The sequence below is a fragment of the Pogona vitticeps genome, chromosome 6 (assembly GCF_051106095.1).
Source record: "Pogona vitticeps strain Pit_001003342236 chromosome 6, PviZW2.1, whole genome shotgun sequence".
Classification (NCBI taxonomy): domain Eukaryota; kingdom Metazoa; phylum Chordata; class Lepidosauria; order Squamata; family Agamidae; genus Pogona; species Pogona vitticeps.
This window is the reverse complement of record NC_135788.1, coordinates 70032122-70058372: the sequence shown is the minus strand read 5'-3', so window position 1 is coordinate 70058372 and position 26251 is coordinate 70032122. Positions and strand designations below refer to the sequence as shown.

The following is a 26251-nucleotide window of genomic DNA, read 5'->3' as shown; positions in this document are numbered from 1 at the left end:
TAGTACAATCTGTCCACACTCAATAGAAATTGTTCTCTGATGTCTCATTCCTAATGTAGATTGGCATTCCCCTTTTGCCTGTATTCTCTGCCTTCTCCCCACCTACTTCACTCTCTCCTCCCTTCTCTCCTCATTTTACCTGCTGCCCCCTTTCAGACTTCAGTCTTTTGGCCATAGTGCTTTCTAGGTTTTTTCCTTCAGTTTTCAATTTTATATTATGAGATAAAAGAATGCGGTTTTTTTTGGAAAAAAAAAAGAACTAGGAACAGCCCTTTCTCTACCTATTTTTTTCTTTCCTCCCTTTTCTCCTTCTTTTACCCACCCACCCGACTCAAATGTTCACCTTTTGGCCTCAGTGCTTTGTAATTTTGTAAAAACAATTATTTTACATAAAAATAAAAAAGCAGAATGCAGGAATATCTGATATCTTCTCATTTTCGATATCCGAACAAACCAAAACCAGGAGTGGCACTAAGTCATGGAAAGGTGACCCCTAAGGAAACATGTCCCTAAGGAAATCAACAAATCGCACTTACATTACCTGTAAAGTGTATGTATGATTTGATGCCATCAGCATATCAATATGATACTCAATCCCCATGAACAGATTCTGCACTGAAGCAAATTGGAGTAAAGCAGAACAAAATGTCACCACCACCTAGCAGTGGTTTTAAAAAATGTGAAAAGCAAGGGCTTTTTGTCTCACTTTGACCCTGTTGACACTAGTTTCAGCCCTGTGTTGTCTAGACACCAAGATGTGATATTAGGATGATTCAAGGAAAGTTGAATAAATGTGCAGTGTGGATGGGCTCTTATCTTGTTCTCAATGTTTTTAAGGATAGCACCTCTTTGTGGCATTGACATAAAAGGACAGGGGGACAGGCAGATTGGCAGTGCCTTTGGGGTTTGCAGAAAAGGACTTGAGCTTGCATGTGTCCCATGGGACTTGTGTTACCCACTTCTATATTGAACTAAGAGCTAGAAAATTGGAAATGAGAGTAAAGGATTATGTTTTTCCATCTTTAAAGGAGGAGAGAGGACCACTTGGACTATTGGACTGTTAAAGGGGGAAGGGTATTAAAAGTTCTAGTCATCTTAAGTCATCAGTGTTTTTCTCCATTGTGATTACTGAATTTCTGTAATTTTACTTTGTTTGAATGAAATACTTATTTGTATACTTTGCCTAAATCTCGGTGTGGAAAAAAAATCAGAAAGTTGCATACATAGAAAAATAAGTGAGACATGTGATGTACAGTAACACTTTGCTGCACAGATAAATGTAAATGTTATCTTGTTCAAAATTGCAAAATTGTGTCACAAGATGCTTACATCTGTTTTTTATACTTAGTTTGGATGCCAAGGCTACCAACATCCAAGTGACAGTGAAGGATGGTGGTTTGAAATTAATTCAGATCCAAGATAATGGTTGTGGAATTAGAGTAAGTAAATCTACTTGATCAAACTCTATTTACTTTAAAAATGCAAATAATTATTGGGAGAAAACTGATTTGTGCCTTCTTCCTTCTGTAGAAAGAAGACTTGGATATTGTGTGTGAAAGATTCACTACAAGTAAACTGCAAACTTTTGAAGATCTAGCTAATATTTCTACATATGGTTTTAGAGGCGAGGTATGTTGTTGAAATGTGTATCATTAACTTGTCTGCTTTGCCATTCTTTCCTTTTTCTCTCCTGTTCCTTCTTAGTGCTTAAAAAGAAAGAACTCGAGTACAATGGTGCCTCGACTTACGAACTTAATCTGTATTGGAATGGTGTTCGTAAGTCAAAATATTCGTAAGTCGAAGCACCATTTCCCATAGGAATGGATTGAAAATCAATTAATCTGTTCCAGCTGAAGAAAAAAATCACAGAGCAAGCCCGGTTGGAAGGTGCTCTGTTGCTGAAGTTTAAGAAGAAGAAAAAACACTCCAAAAATAAACAGCAAAGCCACCAACAACACAGCACAGAAACATACCCACCCCAGCCAAAACCCACCCAGAACAGTTTTTTTAAAAGGAGAAAACAGCAGCTTACTTTCCTGCAGACACACACACACATGCTCACTCCGAAGCAGGAGGCAGCTCCAAGCCAAGGATGACACTCTTAACTGTGGAAAGTGAAAGAGCTATACAGTAGTATAAAGCAGCCTTGTTGCCATCTACAGTTAGAAATCTGAATTGCCCACCTTTTTCCCCTGCCTTTTTTCTGTTTGCAAGTGGAAGCTCCATTCGCAATTCAAAGCAAAATGTTGCGACCAGAGCTGTTTGTAAGTAGGGACGTTTGTAAGTCGAGGCACCACTGTATTAGTTACAGGTATCCCCTTGTTGTTTAGCAGAAAAACCAGTTGGTAGCTGTGCAGACTACCCTGTTTCCCCGAAAATGAGACTTAACCTGAAAATAAGTCATGAAATATGTTTTTTTCAGGATGATCGTAATATAAACCCTACACCAAAAATAAGCCCCAGTTAAATGAAACTCCACCCTCCACCGTTGTGCAGCAGTTATTTAAACTGTATCTAAATAAATGTAAATTGTTGTACATGAAAAAAAATAAAACGTCTCCTGAAAATAAGCTCTAATGCATTTTTGGAGCAAAAATTAATATAAGACCCTGTCTTATTTTTGAGGAAACAGGGTACATATGTAGTCAACAGTGCATTATATAAACACAGCTTTTGCATATAGCTATTTATGATAGCTCAGTTAAACTAAGGTTATGAGAAAATCCTAATTATTTGGTACTCTTTTCATACCTTCTGTCTTAATTCAGTAATCTTCAGTGTGTCTCTATCTCTTAGTTGCTTGAGGCTAAAGACTTAAATAGATGAGGATCATAGTTTAATACAAGGTTCCAAAAGATTTTAATTAATTAAAATTAAGTGCAGTTATGTGTTGTCAAGTCATTTCTAGCTTGCAGCAATCCTACAAATGAATAATCTCTAAAAGGTCCTATCATTAAAACCCTGTTAATGTTTTGTGCTGTAAAGCAGTCGTTCTCAATCTTTTTTGGCCACAGACATAAAGACAATATGAAAAAATATAGGTTGAATCAGGATGTTATAAGTCGCATAATAAACCTTATTAGGTGGTGTGTTAATAATTGTTTCCAGTCTGTGCCCCCTTCAAATGTGCCTGAGGGCCATATGGCCCCTGTTGAGAATGGCTGAAGTAAAGACTGTAGCTACCTTTATTGAGTTAACCGCAGAAGCCTCTGTGCTGCAGGGTCAGAAGACCTGCAGTCATAAGATTGAATCCACATGATGGAGTAAGCTCCCGTCACTAGTCCCAGTTCCTGTCAACCTAGCAGTTTGAAAGCATGTAAAAATGTAAGTAGATAAATAGGTACTACCACAGTGGGAAGGTAACTGCGTTCCGTGTCTAGTTGCGCTGGCCACGTGACCATGGAAACTGTCTACGGACAAAATGCTGGCTCTATGGCTTGGAAATGGGGATGAGCACCGCGCCCTAGAGTTGGACATGACTGGACTAAATGTCAAGGGGAACCTTTACCTTTTTGTATTGTGTTATGTTTATCTCCTTTTCCTATTTGCCTTCTACTTTTCCTATCATTATTGACTATTAAATGATATAATTAAAGTGAAAAATAAAACGGTCCCAGGATGCACAACCGTAGAATTACCAAATTTTAGCTATCTAGATCATGATCATGAAGATATGGTAGACAGACATGTACACAATAACATGTTTTTTTATTATTGTGCATCACAGTTTTCCCTTGGAAAATGAAGAAATGTGCCAGGGATACTATCTGGCCTCTAGATGAAGGATTAAGTCTAGGAAATGCTGAATCTTTTTAAAAAAGGATTCTGTTCCCATATGTTTGTCATATAACTCTGGTGCATATTTGACAGTAGTTTAATACTTCTGACTAGAAAACCTTTCTCAATTAGATTTTGAATGCTTTATTTAACATTGTAGAGAAAATGCTTCATACTAATTAGAGACCTTCAAAGGTCAATAACAAATACAGTGGTGCCTCGCTTAATGGGCGCTCCGTTTAGCAACGAAACCACATAGCGATTAACTTTTTGCGATCGCAAAAGCGATCGCATTGCGATGTTTCCTATGGGTTGTTTTCGCTTTGTGATGATCGGTTCCCTGTTTCGCTTACCGATCATCGCAAAGCGATGATTTTTTAACAGCTGATTGGCAGTTCCAAAATGGCTGTCGGGTAAAAAAATGGTCGCCCGCTGTGTTTTCACGCGGATTCCTCGCTTTAGAGGCAGCGAAAATGTCTGCCGTATGGAGGATCTTCGCTTTAAGGTCAGTTTTTTGCCCATAGGAACGCATTAAACAGGTTTTAATGCATTTCTATGGGCTTTTTAAAATCACATAGCGACAAAATCGCTTAATAGCGATTTTTGCTGCATGGATTAATGTCGCTATGCGAGGCACCACTGTACAGCACAATAGTTAGATCCTTTGAAGGCTGGTGCTCTGTGTCACATATTAAATTCTTTTATCCATGTTATAAAATTACATTCTTCCTTTCTAGGCACTGGCTAGCATCAGCCATGTTGCACATGTTACTATAACATCTAAAACAGCTGATGGAAAGTGTGCCTACAGGTAAGTATATTCAGTCTTTAAATATGGCAAGCATTTAGGTGTGTTAAGGTATACTAAGCATTTAGGTGTGATTGATGTTACTCATATTTAAAATGTACTTCATTACAGCAAGGATTACTGTATTTTTCGCACAATAAGACGCACTTTTCCCCCACAAAACGGGGGTGGAAAGTCTGTGCGTCTTATGGAGCGAAGAAAACAATTATATTTTCCTGTTTTCTTCTCCTAAAAAATTGGTGCATCTTATGGAAAGGTGCGTCTTATGGAGCGAAAAATACGGTAATTTGGGAAAAAGATGCAAAGCACAGAAGTACAGTGAAATAAAGTACAGTAGTTGAGAGCTAATGGTAGTGGGATTGTTTGCAGTTAATCAATAGGGCTTGCTAATTGCTGTTTGACAATATCCCCAAGAAAAAGGCTTTTTAAAGTTAAAAAAGTAGATTTTATGGCTGGAATCCAGCAGCATAATTTATGCAACTGCACATCAGCCACAGTGGTTTTTTTTTTCAGAGTCCCCCCCCCCCCCAGTTTTTCCCCTAAAGGTCTTGAAGCTCCCATAGAATCTCCTTTGTCATTGGGAAGCAGCCTGAGAGTCCATCGGGAGAGTCAGAATGTTTTTATTTGCAAAAAATGCTACTGTGGCTGATGACATCAGAATTATAAGATGTAACTATGAGAACTGAATTGCAGCCTGTGATTTATTGAAATTCAGGCGTCAATTTGTACTTATATGGCTTGGTGTTTGGTTTATGGGGTATAACATATTTGTTTGTTTGTTTGTTTGTTTGACTTCTGTGCCCCACCCATCTGGCTGCCAGGACCACTCTGGGCGGTCTACATATTAAACAAATATGACAAAAACAATTCAAAGCAATAAACACAATAGTTATAAAATCAAAATTAAACATAAACAATGACAAATTAAGTAATAAGTAAAATAATATAAAATAATATAAAAACAAGATGACAGGAATAATAATATAAGTAGGACAAATTACTGTATTAAGGTCCAGGAAGATTTGTTGAAAAAAACATATTTTTGACAATCACTTGAGAGCAAGCAATTAGCATGCCATTAGCTTTGACCCTCAGTTACCCTGTACTGCTACTTTGGAGTAAAAACAAAGTGGCCAAAATTCTATTGATTAGTTATTCCTGTGGAAGGTAAATTGCATAGCTTGGAGCAACTTCGGGCTATCTGTGAATGAGTCCCAGCTTAGATTTTTAGGGACACACTGGGTTCTGACCCTATGTCTGTCAACTTTTACTTTTGTTTCTTGCTTTTCCTTTACAATTTTAAGCTTTTCTTCCATCATACATAGAAATTTTTCTTTTCTGTTTACTACAGGAATTGTCTTTCTACATTCTTCCCTAATAATATTTCTGGTTTCAATCTACAGTTCTTGTTCATGGTCACTTAACTTTAGTAATGCAAATCTGTTCCTTATGTAGACTTTAAATTAATCAGGAATGTTGTTTAAATTATATTTTGGCACTAGGATTCTTTTAGTGTTCTTTTTCAACTTTATTCTAATGTTGTGTGTTTAGTCGTTTAGTCGTGTCCGGCTCTTCGTGACCCCATGGACCAGAGCACGCCAGGCCCTCCTGTCTTCCACTGCCTCCCGGAGTTGTGTCAGGTTCATGTTGGTTGCTTCGCAGACACTGTCCAGCCATCTCATCCTCGGTTGTCCCCTTCTCCTCTTGCCATCACACCTTCCTAACATCAAGGTTTTTTCCAAGGACTCTTTTCTTCTCATGAGATGGCCAAAGTACTGGAGCCTCAGCTTCAGGATCTGTCCTTCAAGTGAGCATTCAGGGTTGATTTCCTTTAGAACTGATAGGTTTGTTCTCCTTGCAGTCCAGGGGATTCTCAAGAGCTTCCTCCAGCACCACAATTCAAAGGCATCAATTCTTCGGCGGTCAGCTTTCTTTATGGTCCAGCTCTCACTTCCATACATCACGACAGGAAAAACCATAGATTTGACTATTCGGACTTTTGTTGGCAAGGTGATGTCTCTGCTTTTCAAGATGCTGTCAAGATTTGTCATCGCTTTCCTCCCAAGAAGAAGGCGCCTTTTAATTTCAGGGCTGCTGTCTCCATCTGCAGTGATCATGGAGCCCAGGAAGATAAAATTTGACACTGCCTCCATATCTTCCCCTTCTATTTCCCAGGAGGTGATGGGACCAGTGGCCATGATCTTAGTTTTTTTGATGTTGAGTTTCAGACCGTTTTTTGCACTCTCCTCTTTCACTCTCATTACAAGGTTCTTTAATTCCTCCTCACTTTCTGCCATCAGAGTGGTATCATCTGCATATCGGAGGTTGTTGATATTTCTTCCGGCAATCTTAATTCTGGCTTGGGTTTCTTCCAGTCCAGCCTTCCGCATGATGTATTCTGCATATAAGTTAAATAAGCTGGGGGACAATATACGGCCTTGCCGTACTCCTTTCCCAATTTTGAACCACTCAGTTGTTCCATGACCAGTTCTAACTGTTGCTTCCTGTCCCACATATAGGTTTCTCAGGAGACAGATAAAGTGGTCAGGCACTCCCATTTCTTTAAGAACTTGCCATAGTTTGCTGTGGTCCACACAGTCAAAGGCTTTCGCATAGTCAATGAAGCAGAAGTAGATATTTTTCTGGAACTCTCTGGCTTTCTCCATAATCCAGCGCAAGTTAGCAATTTGGTCTCGAGTTCCTCTGCCTCTTCGGAATCCAGCTTGTACTTCTGGGAGTTCTCGGTCCACATACTGCTGAAGCCTACCTTGTAGGATTTTGAGCATAACCTTGCTAGCGTGTGAAATGAGTGCAATTGTACGGTAGTTGGAGCATTCTTTGGCACTGCCTTTCTTTGGGATTGGGATGTAGACTGATCTTTTCCAATCCTCTGGCCACTGTTGAGTTTTCCAAACTTGCTGGCATATTGAATGTAGCACCTTAACATATTATCAATTCAATACCACAATCCACTCCTGGTCTTGTTTTGGCAGAGAGAACACAGCTTATTTTTCTCTTGCTCCCAATTATGTCATGTATTTGCTTTCTATATTGACCATGTTCACATTTACAGCCATCTGTTTGGTTGCTTGAAATACATATTTGCTATAAACAGATTGTTGGCTTCCCAAAACTCTATTTCTCCTGCTTCATGTCTGCCCCTTAGGCCAAATTTTCCAGCAGCATTTATTTCTGCTTTGTTTCCCTACTTTTCTGTTGCTGTCACTCATGACTCCCCAAGCATGTCGTATTGTGGTATGTGATCACTTTCCTCTTGGATGCGTGCATAAAAGCTTTCAGTTTCTTCATCTTCAGTATCAGTTGCTGGAGGATAGACTTGAATATGATAGGCTTTCCATAGAGTGATTGATATTATTGAGTCAGACCATCCATTATAGCCCCCCACTTCTTCTGCTACATCTTGTCTCAGCAAGAACCACAACATTTCTTCTGGATTTGTCATTTTCAGAGTAGAACATTTTGCAGTTGTGTGAAAATATCCCACTGCAGTCCACTTTAGTTCAGTCACTCCAAGCACTGCAATGTTTATACATTTCATTTCTTGCTTTATGGTTTTAGTTTACCTTGGTTCAAACCTCTCACATTCCATGTTCAAATAAGGAACATTTAGACTACTAAAATATAGAATAGAAGCAATAGGAACTGTGCAAAAGGAACCTTAATTCTGAAGCACTTGCATTGATATAAGCATAAGAAATATTAATTCTACAATGGTTGTTGATATGTTAGGGGATAAAAGGTAGTGTCTGGAAGGTTCACCAGTCTAGGCAACCTAGGTGAGAGAGTACTGTAATTATTTCTTTTCAGCATTATGAAATTGCATCATTTAGCCACTGGAGGTCACTCATTGCATCATTCTGTTGCAAAGAAAAACTAGTTTGAAGGAAGGGCTACAATTAAATGTTTGAATGATGTGGTTATTTAAATATGTTTTTGTATGTAGTATTTATATTTAAATTAAAAAGGGTGTTTTTATTGCTTGTTGCTTAGTTTTGTCTCATATTGTAAACTGCCCAGAATGGCCTTTGGCTAGATGGGCAGCATATAAACAAACAGGCAAATTACAGTTGGGATTTCTTTGTTTATTGTTTGGGAAAAAAAACAGTCTAAGATTAGTAGTATGTTGAAGTCTGTTTTAGATTAAATCTATTCTCTACAACATTCCTAAAGTGTTTCTTTTAAACTATTAATCCTCCTTGAGTAACATAACAGGACCTTGCCTTTTACTGAACAGAAATAGCAGATGTTTTGTAAGAAAGTCACACATTTGCCTATGGGACTTACTCCCACATATGTCTGTCTAGAATTGCAGTTTAGGAGAGCAATTTTAACCCTAGATGTAAGGTCAGGAGTGTAGGATTTGGGAAGGAACTGCCTCATTGCAGCAGGAAGCAGCTGTGACAGCTGCAGGCTTATCTCCGTTGACAGTCCTGTTGTGCATATGGATAGCTTGACTTGTAACAGCTGGTATAAAAGTTTTATGAGAAGCAGTTTCAGAAGCAAGATAACTCTTGGATCCACTAGTTTCAGAAACAGGATAGCTCTGGATCTGCCTGATCTTCCAGTGGCCCTTAGGATAAGGTCTCTCACACTGCACCAGCCTGAAGCTGGGTAACACACACAGTACAAACATATGGAGAGAATGGGTGGTGGTGGTAAACAGCCTCATTTATGTCTGCTGCGTTACTTTCTTTTTGACTGAAAAAAATATACTGGTCACAACAACTATATTTTGTGGCAACTGATACATGGAACAGCTTGCCTCACCTGTTTGTTTGTTTAAAAAACTCCATAAACTAACTAGAACATTGGTTTCTAAATGAAGATTGTGCTCCTCTCAGAGAGGGTGTGAAGATGTGCCAAAGGGGGCATAAAGCATTGAGGTTTTTTTATTTTTTATCTTAAATTGCAAACTAAATTTCTTGTTGAAAAGAAGTTTCAAAAGACAGCAAAACAAAAATGAAGAGCTATTAGGATTTCTAAAAAATTCTGTAAAAAGGTAGAATATTGCAGTTGATGGTGAGTAGACATGGGCTATTTGTATTCATGTCCCTGGGAATATGAATATGAATCACAGCACCACAGGTGCCACAGAGGCCCATTCCCTCCCCCCCCCCCCGAACTGGCCAGTCCACTCACCAGTTGCCACACAGTACTGAGGTCCTTCGTTTTCATCCCACCAATCTGGGAAGGAGCCCAACTGGCACTTTCTCCCCTTCCTGTGTAGCCATCTACTCTGGCAAGGAGGCGGGAAAAGGAACCAACTCAGCTGATGAGTGGTCGGATGTGTGGGGAGGCAGGGAAGTGCTGACTGGGCTCCTTCCCAGATTGGTGCGACAATGAAAGACCCCAGTGCTCTGTGCGACCAATAAGTGGACCAGCTGGTTCAGTGGGGATGGAATGAGCCCCTGTGGCACCTGTGGTGCCTTGAATGGTATTCGTATTCCCAGCCTTATGAACATGTATAACCCATATCTAATGGCGAGACCTCAGTATTTTTTCTTAAAGCTCTGTTTGAAATAATCCTTGTGGAACCATCTGAATGGCTGATCATCCAATTTTTTGTTTTGCTTTTAGGGCAAGCTATTCTGATGGAAAATTGAAGACTGCTCCCAAACCTTGTGCTGGAAACCAGGGAACTCAAATAACAGTAGGTTAATTTTTCAGCTCTCACAGTGTAAAAGTTAATTTATTCTGAGCTAGTCCTATATTATTCTCTCATAGTAGCACTTTATGAAAACAAGAAGAACTATGCTTGTAAAACTGTAGACTTATCAACCTTATTATTATGGCTAACTAAGTTAGGGAAAGCCAAAACAGGACATTAATTAATGTTGCTGCCTTCTCTTACTCATGTTTTGCAACAACTGCTATTCAGTGACATACCATATATTGGTATGCTACCTAGCATTGTATACTGAGAGTATGTAAATCAGTCTCTATAGGCAATTTGGAAAATCTTGCCTTGATAAATAAAATTAAGATGTGGACCTGCCAAAATATCTAATCCTGTTTTAATGTCTGCCCTGAATCTCTAAATACCTGAAGTCACAAAGCAAAGTATATAATACCCAAAGTATGTAAAGAGTGTCTTTCCTGTACTAAGTAATGAGCGAGCTAACATTTACAAGCAGAAAGAAGGTTTTTGGGTCAAATAATTTGAATCCTGGCACCTGTTTTCCAAATAAATCTTTGTAGCCTTAGCATCTCTTTGGCATAGACTTTTTTCCCAATGGATACATGTCTGATTGCACTAATTTAGAACAATTTGTGGAATTATTACTGCTTTTAGTATCATGTAGCTATTTTGTGGAGTCTTGATAACGGGCACAGTGTAAATATGTCATTGAAGCTACCAACATGAATTTGACCCAACTCCGGGAGGCTGTGGAAGACAGGAGGGCCTGTCATGCTCTGGTCCATGGGGTCACGAAGAGTCAGACACGACTTAATGACTAAACAAAAACAACAGTGTAAATATGCATTAATTGTAGTCCTGGAACTTCATTTAATGTTGCATTTAAAAATTCAGTCCTCTTGGATGCTACATTTTCCAGTGGGAATTGTGTCAGAGCTGAGATTTTACAGTAAATCAACCTGGATACAAATATGTATTTCACTATCAACTAAAAGGTTTTTATTCTCTGATACTTTTAATTGTGAATCTCTGAAAAGATGGTACAGTGGTGCCCCGCATAGCGACGTCAATCCGTTCCGGATTAATCGTCGCTATGCAAAAACATCGCTAAATGGAACGGAAAACCCCATAGGAACGCATTAAACTTAGTTTAATGCGTTCCTATGGGGCCCTAAACTCACCGTTCTGCAATGTTCCTCCATAGCACCGCCATTTTTGCGCCCTCGGTAAGCGAGGGCAGGGCGCGAAAATGGTTGCGGCGGCCATTTTGGGTGTCCGGCGGTCATTTTGGAACCGCCGAACAGTTGTTAAAAAAACATCACAATGCGAAGATCAGTAAGCGAAACGCTTACCGATCGTCGCAATGCGATTTTAGCCCTATCTAAACATCACAATGCGATCGCTTTTGCGATCACAATTGCGACGTCGCTATGTGGATTCGTCGTTAAACGATGTGCTCGTTAAGCAAGGCACCACTGTATTTGTATTTCCAATGACTTGTGATAATGTCAAAAGATACTAGATCAACGCATTTGGGTGAGGATAGTCAGGGTGAATCTGAGTGTAGACCCTTTTTGATATATGTAGGAATATTTTTGCTATATGTTATTTTCGCGCACCCCCAGTGACTCGTGTGTGTTTTGCCTTTCACACAAGTTCACCTTCGGGCACAACTTGTTCTTTTCCCCCTTTTCGCTGCCACCTGAGGATATTATCCTCACTAGATCAATTATGAGTCTCATACTCTTCCTGCCAAATAACACAAGGTTTATTTAAGGATTAATAAGTGAATCACAGAATGAAAATCATGCGTGTTCTATTATCATTCATTCATTAAACGTGGTGCCCCGCTTGATGACCATAATCTGTTCCAGCAAAATCGCTGTAAACCGAAATCGTCAAGCGAAAAAAAGAACCCATTGGAATGCATTGAAAACTGGTCAATGCGTTCCAATGGGGAGATACCTCATCGTCCAGCAAAGATTGCCCATAGAGAACCGCCAATCAGCTGTTTTAAATCGCTGTCTTCCGAAGCAGGGGTCCAGAAGGCAGCCATTTGCGAAGGGAGGGAAGCCATTTTGTGGAGCCCGGAAAAACCATCGTTTAGCGAACAAACAGGCTCCTAATCGACGTCAAGCAAAAAAACCCAATTGGAACCATTGTTTTGGGATCGCAGTAGCGATCGCAAAAAACTCATCATAAAGCGATTTTGACATCATGCGGGATAAGCGTCAAGCAGGGCACCACTGTATATTCTGCCAGTCTATGTACTTCTAATTCCTTTTAACTCTTTAATATTCTCTAACACATCAACTGTCCCATATCTAGTCTAAACACTTCTCAGTCTTCTCTCTGTCTAAACGCTTCACCATCTTTTCCTTAACTGACTCTCTCCCACTCTAACTGCCTCTCTGGCACTCCCAGTTCCCTTGACTCCGCCCCGCCTGTCCTGTCATACGCTCCTGCACTGGAGCTCTAAAATGACTGACAGGAGTGACGTGTGGGCTGTCTGCCACAGTTATTAAGGAGAGGGTATCTGTGGCATATCATATTTTTCCTGCAACCTATGTTTGAGTTTATGGGTGGGTTTGAGCATGTTTATGAGCAGTCCGGTGAGATTACTCATAAATGTGGTTGAACCTTTTTTATGAGTTCAAATGTAGGTTGCAGAGAAAATATGAAATTTCATAGATATCCTCCCCCTGGTTATGATATTGATCAATAGATATATGTAATAATATCTAAACATTCAAATTATATTTGGGTTGAACCGAGACAGCACAGTAATATATTACTATAGTAAAGTAGAAAACTGTTACCTGATTATTAGAACAATAAGGCACACAGATTAAGTATATGCATTTAATGTAGTTAATATATTTAAATTCTTTTATAACTTTTTCATATTACAGTAAATCATATTTGAATGTTTCATATTTGTAAATGAAAAAGAAGACCCATAAAAGATGGAAATTTTGCATTAAAATATGTGTTATAATGGCTGAAATCCTGTTGTGTAATGTACACATACAGAACGGTGATGATATCACCAGCAGGGTTATTTTCAGTAATTAAAAGCTTCCTATATTGTCTCTCAGATTTTCCAATTCCTGTGTAATCCCTTTCATAGCATGGAAATCATGGGAACTATAGGATGGAAGTAGGGAGTCCTTCCTTGCTGAAAATTTCCTGCTGGTAAAATCAATTCACAATTACAATTTTTGTTAATTAAAGACTCCTTTGTGTCCTTCAACAGCATCCATGGCTTCCACATGATGAAAAGGATAACATGGGAGTCAGAAAAACTATGGGAAAGAAATAGAATGTTTTTGCTTACTGAGAATCACCCACTTCCTTCCATAGGCTAAATTATTTCTTATTTGTATCTCAGCCAGTAGCCTGCAGTGAGACAAAAGGTTTCTAGATCTAGACTTCAAGGAAAGCAGCTGGAATGATCAGAGAATGGGGAGCCAGATGTTGCTTCTGGAGTCCCTTCTTCCATTTAACATGCAGTTGAACCTGAAAGCTGACAGTGAAGAACATTTTAAATTGTTCTTGCAAAAGTCTACACTCTATGTGTTAGGTTTTTTTCTGTCTCCCAGCAAAGAAGGTACTGTGAAGAAAATTTCTCTTTTGAGGTTTTTGTTTTTAAATTGACTTTTTAATATTTCTTTGTAGGTTGAAGATCTGTTTTACAATGTAGCCACTAGGAGAAAAGCCTTTAAAAATCCTAGTGAAGAATATGCAAAAATACTGGAGGTTGTTAGCAGGTAATCTGTTATTTTAAAACATGGGGTGGGGATTTTCCATGATTTGTTTCATGCTAAATTGTGAATTTTATTGTACTTTTGTCCAGGAATGACATATTTCATAAATTAAGAGCCCAAAATAGCAAGAGAGGTGCCTTCCTGCTGATGTCAGTATACTGGCACAGTAACAGCTGTATCACAGTATTATGCTTAAGAAGAACTCCACTGAAGACAAATAACACTTGTTTTATCTAACATTCACATGACAATTGAAGAGGGGTCCTAGAATTATTACTGCAAAATTTTGAAAGAGAATAGTACAGATTCCATTCTGCTTATCAGCAAGAAGTAGTTCTTCTGTTCCCAGGGTTGTAAATCCAACAAAAGAAAGCCATGGAGTCTTTGCCAAGATGAAAATGTGTACTTGTGAATCACAAGACTGACAGCAAATGAATAAATGGTTCCCAATCTGTTCTTGCTTAATTTTAAATTAAAGATGTCATGCTCCAGATATTGTTGGACTGCAATTCCCACATGCCTCACAATTGACTGTTCTGGCTAGGACTGATGAGAGTGTAATCCAGCAATATCTGAATGTCCACAAGTTTCCTGCCTTTTTTTCAGGTTTTACAAGAATTGTGTTAGCACTCCACTTCTCCCCTTCCCCAATATAATGTGATAAAGCCAGATGAATACTTTGAAGCTGTTAATGTTCAGAATATCTTCACTGTGCTACACGGGCTGCTGTTTTTGGTAGCAGGGAAACCCAGAGTATGATGATACCATGGCACACACTTGTTTTTGCTATGTGGTAATGGAAGAGTTGTTATATATTGCTGTTTCTTTTAATGTCAGTCATGTGCCTTTATTTTGAAAAACAAACAGCTTGGTTAGTTTACGCATGCTCCACTAATTAATGGACTAGTTTAGTTTGATAAGTGGTTGGAAACCTGTCCATTCCTGTTCTGCATACTGTAGCATTATGTACATTTCTTTCTTCCCCAGGTATGCCATTCACAACTCTGGCATCTGTTTTTCTGTTAAAAAGGTGAGTACAATGTATTCACAATTGCAAAAATTGAATTCACATCATTGGGGTACTCAGCAATATCATTCAAAATAAACCATTTAAAAATATATACTTTTTTAAAACAAAAAAAAGTAACAAAACTAGCATAACATTTAGAGATTCAGATATTCTGTTGTGATCACAAAGTTCTTTGCCATGGTCTTTATTTATTATTTTATTTATTTATTTAACTTATATGCCGCCCACTCTACCCAAAGGTCTCTGGGTGACTTACAATTAAAATTCAACTAAAATACAATAAAAGATAAAATGATTAAAATACAATTAAAATTGCCATCAGGACCCACAGTTGATGTTATTTCAATTAAAAGCCTTCTGGAACAGGAAGGTTTTGACCAGGCGCCAAAATGTCATCAGTGGCGGCGCCAGAAGAATTTCGATCGGGAGGGCATTCCATAGTCTGACAAGTGAGTCTTGTGCCTGTGCAGAGACTCTCGTGTAATATTCTATAGCTGAGCAGCCTTTTAGCAGCAACGTCACCAACTCTGCTTGTGTAGGTTTACCCTGCTTGTCCTTGTCAGTTTCATTTAACTCTCTTTCAACTGTGGTTGCAGTGCCTCTGCTGCTCTGCACCTCATTGCTGTACTGTTAGTATAGAATGAGAATTCCTTTAGGTAGGTAGGTAGGTAGGTAGGTAGGTAGGTAGGTAGGTAGGTAGGTAGGTAGGTAGGTAGGTAGGTAGATAGATAGATAGATAGATAGATAGATAGATAGATAGATAGATAGATAGATAGATAGATAGATAGATAGATAGATAGATAGATAGATAGAACCTTTATTGGCATAAGTAAAAATTGGACATAATCACAGTGGTTTGTTAGGTAACTACATATATAGGCATCAAGAGGGCAGAAAACTGTTAGACATCCTTAAAGGGACAACACTTCGTCTCCTAAGAATAGTATCAAGGAAGTCTATGACTCTTTCTACAATGTCAGTCATCTTGGCCATCACCATATAGCGAACTTTATCCAGATCTGACTTCCCTTCCAGCTTTAATAAAATTGGGGCTATTAACCTTGATCGGCTGATCAAGTGAAGTATTGCTGAAGTAGTGAACAGAGGAGCTCCTGCAGTTCACAAATGATCCCTACCTATTTTTATTGTCTTGTTATGAACCAGTGCCCCCCCTCAAATAGATGTATTCAATTTTCCAGAGAACCACTACGTACCATCCCTACTGCACAATAATTGGTCATGGTCAGGGTTCCTTAGGAGACAGATTTCTCCTGAACTAAACAGACACTTTGCTTTGTATCTTTCCTCATTACCTGTTAAGAACCAAGGTAATGGGCAAGATTCAGAAAAACAATGCAGATTTCACCTCACTTGGCTTATAGTAGCTGTGTCCAGTGTGGTTTGCAGAAGCTTTGCTCTCTTAATGCTTCTTTCTACATCTCCCCTCCCACTAGGAGCTGCTCATGCAGTCCCAATGTCAAATTTATCAGCCAGACCTTCTCACACTTTGTTTCATGGCATAGCATACATGCCTGTATCACCAGTCTCCTCAGAGGCATAGCATATTTTAGAGGCATTTTTTAAATCCTTTACTTATTGGTCTTATGTGGCAGAGGGATAATCTTTCAAATCATTTGTGAAGATTCTCACTCATCCAGGTGAGGTTATCTGGAAGGTGAGTCATGACAACTCGACTTATTTTTTATTGGGTTGAAATGTTTGAAGTCCACTTGCCATGACTCAACTTCCAGATTTCCAATCACTTCTGGTTTTCATTAATGCCATTTTTTCCTGTACCCACTGTTTGCAGTGCCCTATACTTCCTTTACCTTCTGTTCAACAAAAAACTACCTCATTTCTCTTGGCAAGTTTTACCTGACTTGTTTCTGCTCCTACCAACTACAGAGACTGGACCTGAAATCACTGTTTATGCACACTTAGATCTTCATTTTTTAGAAGGATTAGGAATCTGCAACACCCATCAATCATCATAATCATTGTTATCTTAGAGCTGAAAGGGACCCTGTGGATCATCATGTCCAGCCCATGTCAAAGAGGCTGAACCTCTGGCTCTGCAACCAGATAACTAAGCCACTGAGCTCTGTTTCTTACATGATCCTGGTCTCTCTCTGTGTTCCCCAGTCTATCAGAAGGACCTGTTTAACTTATTGCTATAGGCTGTCTCCATGTTAATCTTCATAATGGGTTTTCTGGTCTCCATCATGTCAGCTCGTGGAGTGGGTGAACTCTAGATCAGTGTCCTTCATTTTCCACAGAGATGACTGGACTACATTCAGAATCTCCTTCCAAAGGTAGTATCACGTTTCCATAGGACCTTTTTCTCTCCAATTCAACACCCAACTTCTTTCTTTACTCCTGAAATATGTGTTGGTTATCCTCATTTTACTTTCAGCAAACAGTCTCCCTGTGCAAGTTCCCTCATTTCTTTGTCAAACAAGGAGAGGCATGAACAAGGACCTCTTGGTTGCCACACAGATTTGCAAACTGCATAGTGGTTATGATTTCATCAGCATATCAGCTGATAAACCCTCAGGTTCCTGAACCTCTGCCATGTCATTCCATCAAGGCTGTGGCCTTCCTGCAAGATTTATCTTTACCAGGTATTTACCAGGTAACCACTTGTTCTTAGCCTTCTACATTTGTTGAGCACTACAGACTGGGCATCTGTTCTCAGAAAGGTGTCACTGGAGTATTGTAGAGCTGTCCTGCCTGCCTCTTGTAAGTGAGCTTGTTAGTTAACACTTTTGTGTGACACACAGAGATCATGAGTAAAAAGAAGAGGCCTCTTATCTGTAATTGTGATTCTTTTAGTGAATTGTAACACCCACACAATCTACCTGCCTCTCTTTAGCCTTCAGATGCCTCTGTTTTTTCCCTTGCAGTGAGTTAGGAATTGAGAAGGATGAGCAAGGGGACACCAGCATGTGCAGTGTCAACAAGCGTTGGGTTTTTTTGCCAAAGGACTGCTCAGTCAAAAAGATGTTCTATGGGAATTTATGAGCAGGTGCAATATCAAATTGTTGAGTGCACAAATGACTACTCAGTTACAGATAAGCAACCTGCTCTTGCATGTTTTGTGTTTGTTTTTTGCTATGAGATACATAGACCAAAATCCTGTTGTTTAGCTACACAAGTGATATAACTTTTGGAGGCAAATTGCCCCATGTTAAGAGATTGCTGTAAACATTATCAGCTGTATGAATCATACAATTTAATATAACTTGGAGCAGTTCATCCCCACGTTACACTATTTGTGCTATGTCAGCATAACTTGGTAAGAGGATTTGGGCCATTGTTACAAGCAAGCCTCGATTACAAATTCATGTCTTTGCATATTTGCCTGGAAATAGGTTTCATTGAACAGACTATATAATTCTCGTAGGTTAACAGGCAGCATGCCTGTATACAATATAATAAGCAAAAATATTGGGTAAGAGTTTACCAAAATTCCCTTTCCCTTTTTGCCCACTCACATGATATTTTCTGCCAGAAAGCATCTGTTTAGCATGAAGTGGAAAATACATGGCCCATTTCCCCCAGTTGAGGTGTGTTTTTAAAGTGTTGCTCAAAAAGTGTCCTTTTATTTTATTTATTTATTTATTTATTTTATTTATATGCCGCCCACTCTACCCAGAGGTCTCTGGGCGGCTTACAATAATTAAAATTCAATACAATAAGATGATTAAAATACAATTAGGCACGGGAGGCAATTATTGCCATCATTTGAGGGGTGGCAGCCCTCCTGGTGAACCTGTATCCTCCAAAAGTGTTTTGTTCTTGTTGTTGTTGTGGATGTTTCCCCCCAACCCACCTTTCATTTAACAAAATCTCTTTCTAGCCATCTAACATAACATGTAATTTCAATTTTAAAATATACAAATTAGCCCCTTTAGTCCTGCCCTCTTGGGAGTCTGGAATCTTTAGCTTCCAGCAGATCTGAGCTAACCTAGGATGTAGTGCTGTGACAATAATGGATAGTACTGCCCACAATAATAGGTTGTATTGCTATACAGAGTGCTGGTTCCATCATCAAATATGGTACAGAAATTACGGAAAGTTATTGCAAGGTTAATGATTTATGGTGTGTGTGTATTTTTTTAAGCAAGGAGAAACAGTAGCAGATGTCAGAACACTGCTGAATGCTACAACTGTTGACAATATTCGATCCGTATTTGGAAATGCTGTTGGCAGGTATGGTGCAGCTACAAAGTGCAGTATAATTAAGATTTTAAGTTCAAACAAATTGGGAGTAAAAATATATTCTTAATAAGAATATTGTCTTCAAGTCTTGAAGTCAAAGCAAATGATAGTGATTTGAGAAGTCTTAAGATGTTTATATTGAGTTTTTTTTTATTTTAAAACATCTTAATGGTTGAACTACTTAGCATAGTAAGTGTACTGGAGTCACAACTTATAGTAGGTCCATTTGAATCAATGCAAGTTATACAGGAGTTGACTCATCAAATCTACATAGATTCAGTAGACCTACTGTATTGTAACTCTAAGCTAAAAATAGGATTTCAGCCATTGGTGCATTAAATTTCTCAGTATGTTTTTGGCATGTTTCTGATGTCTGGAAACTTAATTTTGTTCTCACATGGGAGACTATACTGTGTGATAGACTGAAGATAGTGATGTTGCCTGTGCTGGTAATCTATGTAGTGGGATATCCAGGGCAAGTATATCCAGGGAAAATATATTCTCTCTCTGATATCTCTTTTATATGCATGGTATGATCCACTTTGGGATTGTGACAGGGTTGAGAGAAACAGATTGAGGGGGAATATTTGTATTATTTATTTATTTAATTTATACCCCGCCCATCTAGACTGAAGTCTACTCTGGGCAGCTAACAACAGTACAAATAATGACAATATAAAATAGAGCAACAACAATAATGCAACAAGAAATGGCAATGAAGTAAGTCAGGTATTGACAGGGGGGAAGGCCTGCCTAAAGAGCCAGGTCTTAAGTTTGCTCTTAAAAACACCCAGCGAGGGGGCCAGGCGAATTTCTGGGGGAAGATTGTTCCAAAGGTGAGTGGCCACTGCCAAGAAGGCCTGATTTCTTGTTCTTTCTCTCCTGGCCTCCCTCGGTGTTAGACTCCTTAGCTGCCCATCCTGGCTGAAGCGAGTGATTTGAGTAGATCTAGGTGGGAGAAGGAGTTCTGCTAGATATTGAGGTCCTGAACCATTTAGGGCTTTATATGTTGTCATTAACACTTTGAAATCAATTTGGAAACGAACGGGCAGCCAGAGTGGGGGAGATATGTTGATGTTTTCTCACCCCAGTGAGAAGTCTGGCCACCGCATTCTGCACTATTTGAAGCTTCCACACCAATCTCAGAGGTAGCCCCATGTACAGCGCATTACAATAGTCTAATCTCGAGACTAGAAGCAAATGGACCAGAGTGTTGAGGGCCCCAACATCAAGATAGGAATGCAGCTGGGCAATCCACCAAAGATGGAAGTAGGCGGAGTGGACCATTGATGCTACCTGGGTTTCCATAGTAAGCACTGGATCCAGGTAGACCCCCAAGCTGCAAACCTCACTCTTTGTGGTGAGAGTCACACACACACCCCAAAAAAGGGAGTTTCCCAAACCATCAATGGCAGGGCCACCCATCCTCAGGACCTCTGTCTTGTCCGGCTTCAGCCTCAGACCATTCACCTGCATCCACTGCAATACAGCCTCCAGACAGTGCTGAAGGGATGAAACGGCATCCAGTGTTGTTGGAAAAAAGGAGATGTAGAGCTGGGTGTCATCAGCATGCTGATGACATAAAGCCCCACACCCCTGATGACCTGACTCAGCAGCATCATGTAGATATTAAACAGCATTGGGAAGATAATCGAACTCTGCAGAACCCCACAATTGAGGTTCCACGGAGCTGATACATTCTCCCCAACCTGTACTGTCTGAGGACAGTCCTCGAAGAAGGATCGGAGCCAGGCAAGCACTAGACCACCAATTCCCAACTCGGAGAGCCTCCCCAGGAGGATACCGTGGTCGACGGTATAAAAAGCGGCTGAGATATCAAGGAGGACCAACAGAGACATTTTGCCCAGTCAGCCTCCCTCAACAGGTCATCAAACAGGGCAACCAATGCTGTTTCTGTACTGTGGTGCGGCCTGAAGCCCAACTGAAATGGATCCAGGGCATTGATTTCATCCAGAAGGGCCTGGAGCTGATCGGCCACCACCCTCTCTATCACTATGCTAAGGAAAGAAACATTGGCAACGGGCCTATAATTGCCAATGCTGTCTGCCGCCAAGCTCGGTTTCTTCCTAATGAGCCTAATGAGTGTCTCCTTGAGGGAAAGAAGAACTTTGCCGTCCTGCAGAGATGCATTAATTATTGCCATGGCCCATTCAGTTGTTATAGGCCTGGCTGCTTTGATTAGCCAGGCCGGTCAAGGTCAAGGGGGGAGGCGGTGGCACGATAGCAATCAAGCACTTTGTTTACATATCTGGCGTCACAGGAGGAAAGAGATTAAGTCTCATCAGGCAAGGCGGAGTGCTGGACGTCTCTGCTCGATCTACTGTATTCAAAAAAGGAGAAAGATCCCGGCAATGGCTTCAACTTTAGATTTTTAAAATGTTCCAATTGGTCAGGTGAAATACTAGTCGGAGGCCGATCACTGAGACCAATTCCGGATAGATTGTGAACTATATGGAAAAGTTCTGCCTGCTGATTTGAAGCTTTGCTTATCTGGACAGCGAAGTAAACTCAACTGGCAGCCCTTACCCTGGTAAGGTAAAGGTTAGTTGCGGTCCTAACAGCTTTCTGATTATAATCTATCGGGTTTCATCTCCAATTGCACTTTAGCATTCTCCTATTCTGCTTCATAGCTCGCAGCTGCTGGTTAAATCAGGGTGCTGAACGAGCTCTGCAACGGAGAGCGCGTTTAGGAGCGATCATGTCAACAGCCCTGGTAGCAACGGCGAACCAGCCATCAACCAGAGCCTCGACAGGACCGCCAGTCAGATCAGCCGGAATCCCTCTCATGGAGTCCTGGAATCCTATAGGATCCAGTAACCTTCGAGGGCAGACCATTAAAATAGGTCCTTGCTCGCTGCAGGGAGGGAGAACCACTGAGAGGTTGCATTTCATTAGGCGGTGATTCGACCATGACAAGGGGACTGACACAGGCTCAGTCACCATCAGACCACACTCATTTCGCTCGGGGGGGGGAACACCAGGTCTAACGTGTGACTGCCCACATGGGTGGGGCTGTTGACATGTTGGAACATGTCCAAGGAGGCCATGGTTTCCAAGAACTCAAGAGCCGGACCAGAAACCTCTGCCTCCACATGGATGTTGAAACCTCCCAAGACTAAATCCCAGGCCCCAAGAAGTTCCTCTTTCCTGTGCATATCTAGAGGGCATAATACAGCAACGTGTCTTTTAAGAAGTTTGTGTCAGTTGTCTTCCTGACTGTTTGCTGCTAAGCCTGGTGCTCCAGATCTCTTAACTGTGCACAATAGATACCAACTTTCAGATTGCTATTGCTGTTGTTAACAATACAGAGACTGAAGTCCAGTAGTAAATTTCAATGACAGTAGGCCCATTGAATCAATGGAACTTGCCAGAAGAATTAACTCAAGAAAACCCCACAAATGCAGTAGGCTTAGTTTAGTTGCAACTTACTTCTGGATTGCAGTTAATGAATGAGAAACAGTTCCCTTCTCTAAGGAGCTTGCAGTCTAAAAGTTGATGCAAGAAAATAACAGGACGGGGAAGGAAACAAAGGTGGTGTAAACAGTGGGGAAGAATACTTCATTACAGTGGGGTCTCGACTTACGAACAGCCGGAGTTACGTACTTTTCAACTTACGAACCGCTCTGAGAGGAAAATATTTCCTTGACCTACGAACTTTACTTCGAGTTACACACCCCTGCCCGTCCAGCCGCCTCTTCTCTGTGCTCAGGCAGGCCCTCCCCGCACAGCCACACCCCACCCCTGCCATCTGCTCTCTCCCCCTCACCTGCTCCTGCGGTGGCAGGGGGGCAGAGGCCCTCCCCAGGGGGCTCCGTCCCCACGTGCTTTGCTTCTCTGTTGGTCTTCTTCCCCAGGCTGGCTCCCCTCCCCCCGCTACCACGTGCTTTGCCTCTCTGCTCCCGGCGAGGAATCTGGCCGCCGCCGTTGCAGGGAGCCCCTTTCGCTCCATGGCCACCCATGCCTTGACTGACTTTCCTCCCCTCCCCTGCCGTCTCTTCTCTCGCCCCTCACCTGCACCCGGCAAGGAATCTGGCCACCGCCGCCACCGAGTGCTGGAGCAAAGTCACCCCAGCAGCCGGGTCCAAACTCTGGCAAGAGACCAGCTCAAAGGTAGGAGAGACTGGCACGGGGGAGTGGGAAGGAAGGACCAAGACTGGGAGCACTTTTCTAGGCAGAGAGAGATGTGTTTGTTCTGGAAGGCAGGCATTTTTGTGCTGGAGGAATGGTTGCTGGATTCTGTGCCTTGCTGTGTGTGTGTGGGGGGGTTAAGGCTTGGCTTGTTTGAAAAAGTGCTTTGCAAACTGTTCTGTTGTCTGAAAGGTGCTTGATTTAAAAGGTGTTCCCTCCCTCCTTTGCTGCCCTTTTTTTCCCAAAACGGGCTTGGCTTGGCTTGGCTTGGCTGAAAAGGTTGGCTGAAAAGTGCTTTGCAAACTGTTCCCTGCCTCCCCCCTCCTTTCCTGAACTTTTCTTGACCTAAGAAAAGAAAAGAAAAGAAAAAACCCTCTAGTGGTAGAAGGCGGAATAGCAGCTTCCCCTTAGTTTCTATGGATGGAATAGAGCAGATACGGATTAAATGGTTTTCAATGCATTCCTATGGGAAATGCAGATTCGACCTACGAACTTTTTGATCTACGAGCCACCTTCCAATACGGATTAAGTTCGTAAGTCGAGACCCCACTGTATGCAGAAGGGAATAGAGATTGCTAGGTTGTGCCAAAGGTTTTGCAGAAAGGTTAGCTTTTGTGAATGGGTTTAAACAAAATTGAAGATATTTAGAGACTCATTCATTCATTCATTCATTCAGAATAAGTAAATAAATAAATGTGTCTTTAAATACTGTGAATGAGAACATCTCTTTAAAATGAGCTATACTGAAATCTCATCTTAATGCCATGAGGTACTTAGCTACAGTTGTAGGAAGATTGTTACCCATTATCTAGTACTTCTGCCAGCATTGGCATGAAGGTCAGTGTGACACTGTTACTAAATTTAGAAATTGCAGTTGAAGCTGAAGCGCTGAACTGTCAATGCTCATGCCATGCTAGCAGAAACTATGCTGAACAGATTGCTTGTTCCATGGGAGTATAGTGAATAGTCTGATGCATACTTTATATTGAAGGTTTGTGTGGCTGCAAATTTCAAATCTCTTTTTCCTGCTTTACTAAATGTTGATGAGCTGACCTTTTGGTTTCTGGAAAGAATGTGTGCATGTTAACCTTCAATGAATGATCAACATCATGTGCAGTCAAAACACTGACTTATGGGTACCCTTTTCAGGATTTTCTGGGTAGAGGCTACTCAAAAGTGTCTTGCCATTCTCTTCTTTTGAGGGCACCTTGGGACTGTGCAGCTTGCCCAGAGCCACACATGCTGGCTCTTCTGGGGTGCACAGTGGGGAATCAAACTCCCTTCCTCTGACACTGCAGCCAGATACCTAAACCTCTGAGCTATCTAGCCAACTAACCTTTAATAAAAGTTAATGTTGAATAAGTTCTAGAATGTATAATAATAAAATTGTCCTAAAAGGATGCAGAAACTGTCCATACACTTATTCAGGTTCCAGAGAGTCATCAGTTGAACTACTGTGTTGTTGGTATTACATATTTTGATGTTATGGATAACCTTGTTTCAGAAAATAATCAACATGAAAATTTAGTGATATGATTGTTTAACAGTGATTTTTCAGCCATTGTTGGAATAAACCAGTTTCTCTGGTTGGTATATAATGAGGGTCTGTGCTTTTTCTAAAGCAAACAGTTTTCCCCCTTTACTTCTGTAAAGTGGGAAGTGGGTGGCATGCCGAGTCTCCTCCAGGCTCATGCGTGATAGTCCACATCTTTTTCTATGATCTGAAAAAGGTTGTGGGACATGCCTGTATAAAAAACTGGTTTGTGGAGATGAAATAAGCACGTTTACAAGAAAGAAAAGAGCTCCACTGAGCATAGCTCTGTTGAGATGTGTGAAGTGGCAATCTTTAAAGAGGGAACATATGTTAAAATGATCTTGTTTTATGAGCAATTAAAGTAAATTAATCACCATAAAGAAGTATGTTCGCCTTTGTTAACAAGGCAGTCTATATTGGTAATAATTCAATAAATTATACAGTGGTGCCTCGCTTAACGTTTGCTTCGTTTAACGTTTTTTTCGCTTAACGTTTATTTTTTCAGAGGCAGATTGTGCTTCGTATAACGTTTTTCCCTATGGGCGATTTTCGCATAGCGTTTTTGGGACCATGCTTCGCTTAACGTTTTTGGTTTTAGGTCCCCTGCTTCGCTTAACGTTTTTTTTGTTTTCAATTTAAAAAGTGTCTTAGAAGGGTCCAAAACGGTTCTAAATGCTTGGATTCGTTAGAGGACCCCTTAAGTCATGTGCAAACCTGATTTGGCTTTGATCTGACGTTTCGTTAATTTTTTGTGAATTTTTGTTTTTTGGCCCATAGGAACCAATGGACCTGTCAAAATCTGACAGCTCCATGCTTTCCTATGAGGGAGAAAACAATTTACAAAAAATTAACGAAAGTTCAGATCAAAGCCAAATCAGGTTTGCACACAACTTAGGGGGGTCCTCTAACGAACCCAAGAATTTAGAACAGTTGCTGAGTCTTCATTAATTTTTTGTGAATTTTTTCTTCCCCCATAGGAAATAATGGAGCTGTCAGATTTTGACAGCTGTCAAAAGTTGGGGGAAAAAATTCACCATTAATTAACGAAAAGTCAAATCAAAGCCAAATTAACTTTTGCATCCATTTTAGAGGGTGCAGAAGCTAATCCAAACATTTAAAACCATTTTTGACCCTTTTATGACACACTTAATTTTGCAAAAATTGACTTCGCAAAGCCATTGAAACCTATTGAGTCAGCTACAATACATTCCAATGGAGGATACATTGTATCGTTTAACGATGTTTCCTATGGGTTTTTTCGCTTAAGGACGGCAATCCGTGCCTATTGGAACGGATTAACCAGTTT

General features: G+C 40.5%; 1 protein-coding gene across 2 annotated transcripts in view; it reads left to right on the top strand.

Annotated features, from left to right (window-relative positions):
- MLH1 (mutL homolog 1) overlaps positions 1-26251 on the top strand; it is a 56284-nt gene that overhangs the window by 2169 nt on the left and 27864 nt on the right. For both annotated transcript variants that reach the window (XR_013537398.1, XM_020803393.3), the window contains exons 2-8: positions 1349-1439; positions 1531-1629; positions 4515-4588; positions 10184-10256; positions 13923-14014; positions 14999-15041; positions 19165-19253. Coding sequence is in view for 1 of the 2 variants with exons in the window: in XM_020803393.3 (XP_020659052.3) it covers positions 1349-1439; positions 1531-1629; positions 4515-4588; positions 10184-10256; positions 13923-14014; positions 14999-15041; positions 19165-19253 (561 nt within the window). In the remaining variant the exon portion in view is untranslated. The remainder of the gene's footprint in view (positions 1-1348; positions 1440-1530; positions 1630-4514; positions 4589-10183; positions 10257-13922; positions 14015-14998; positions 15042-19164; positions 19254-26251) is intronic.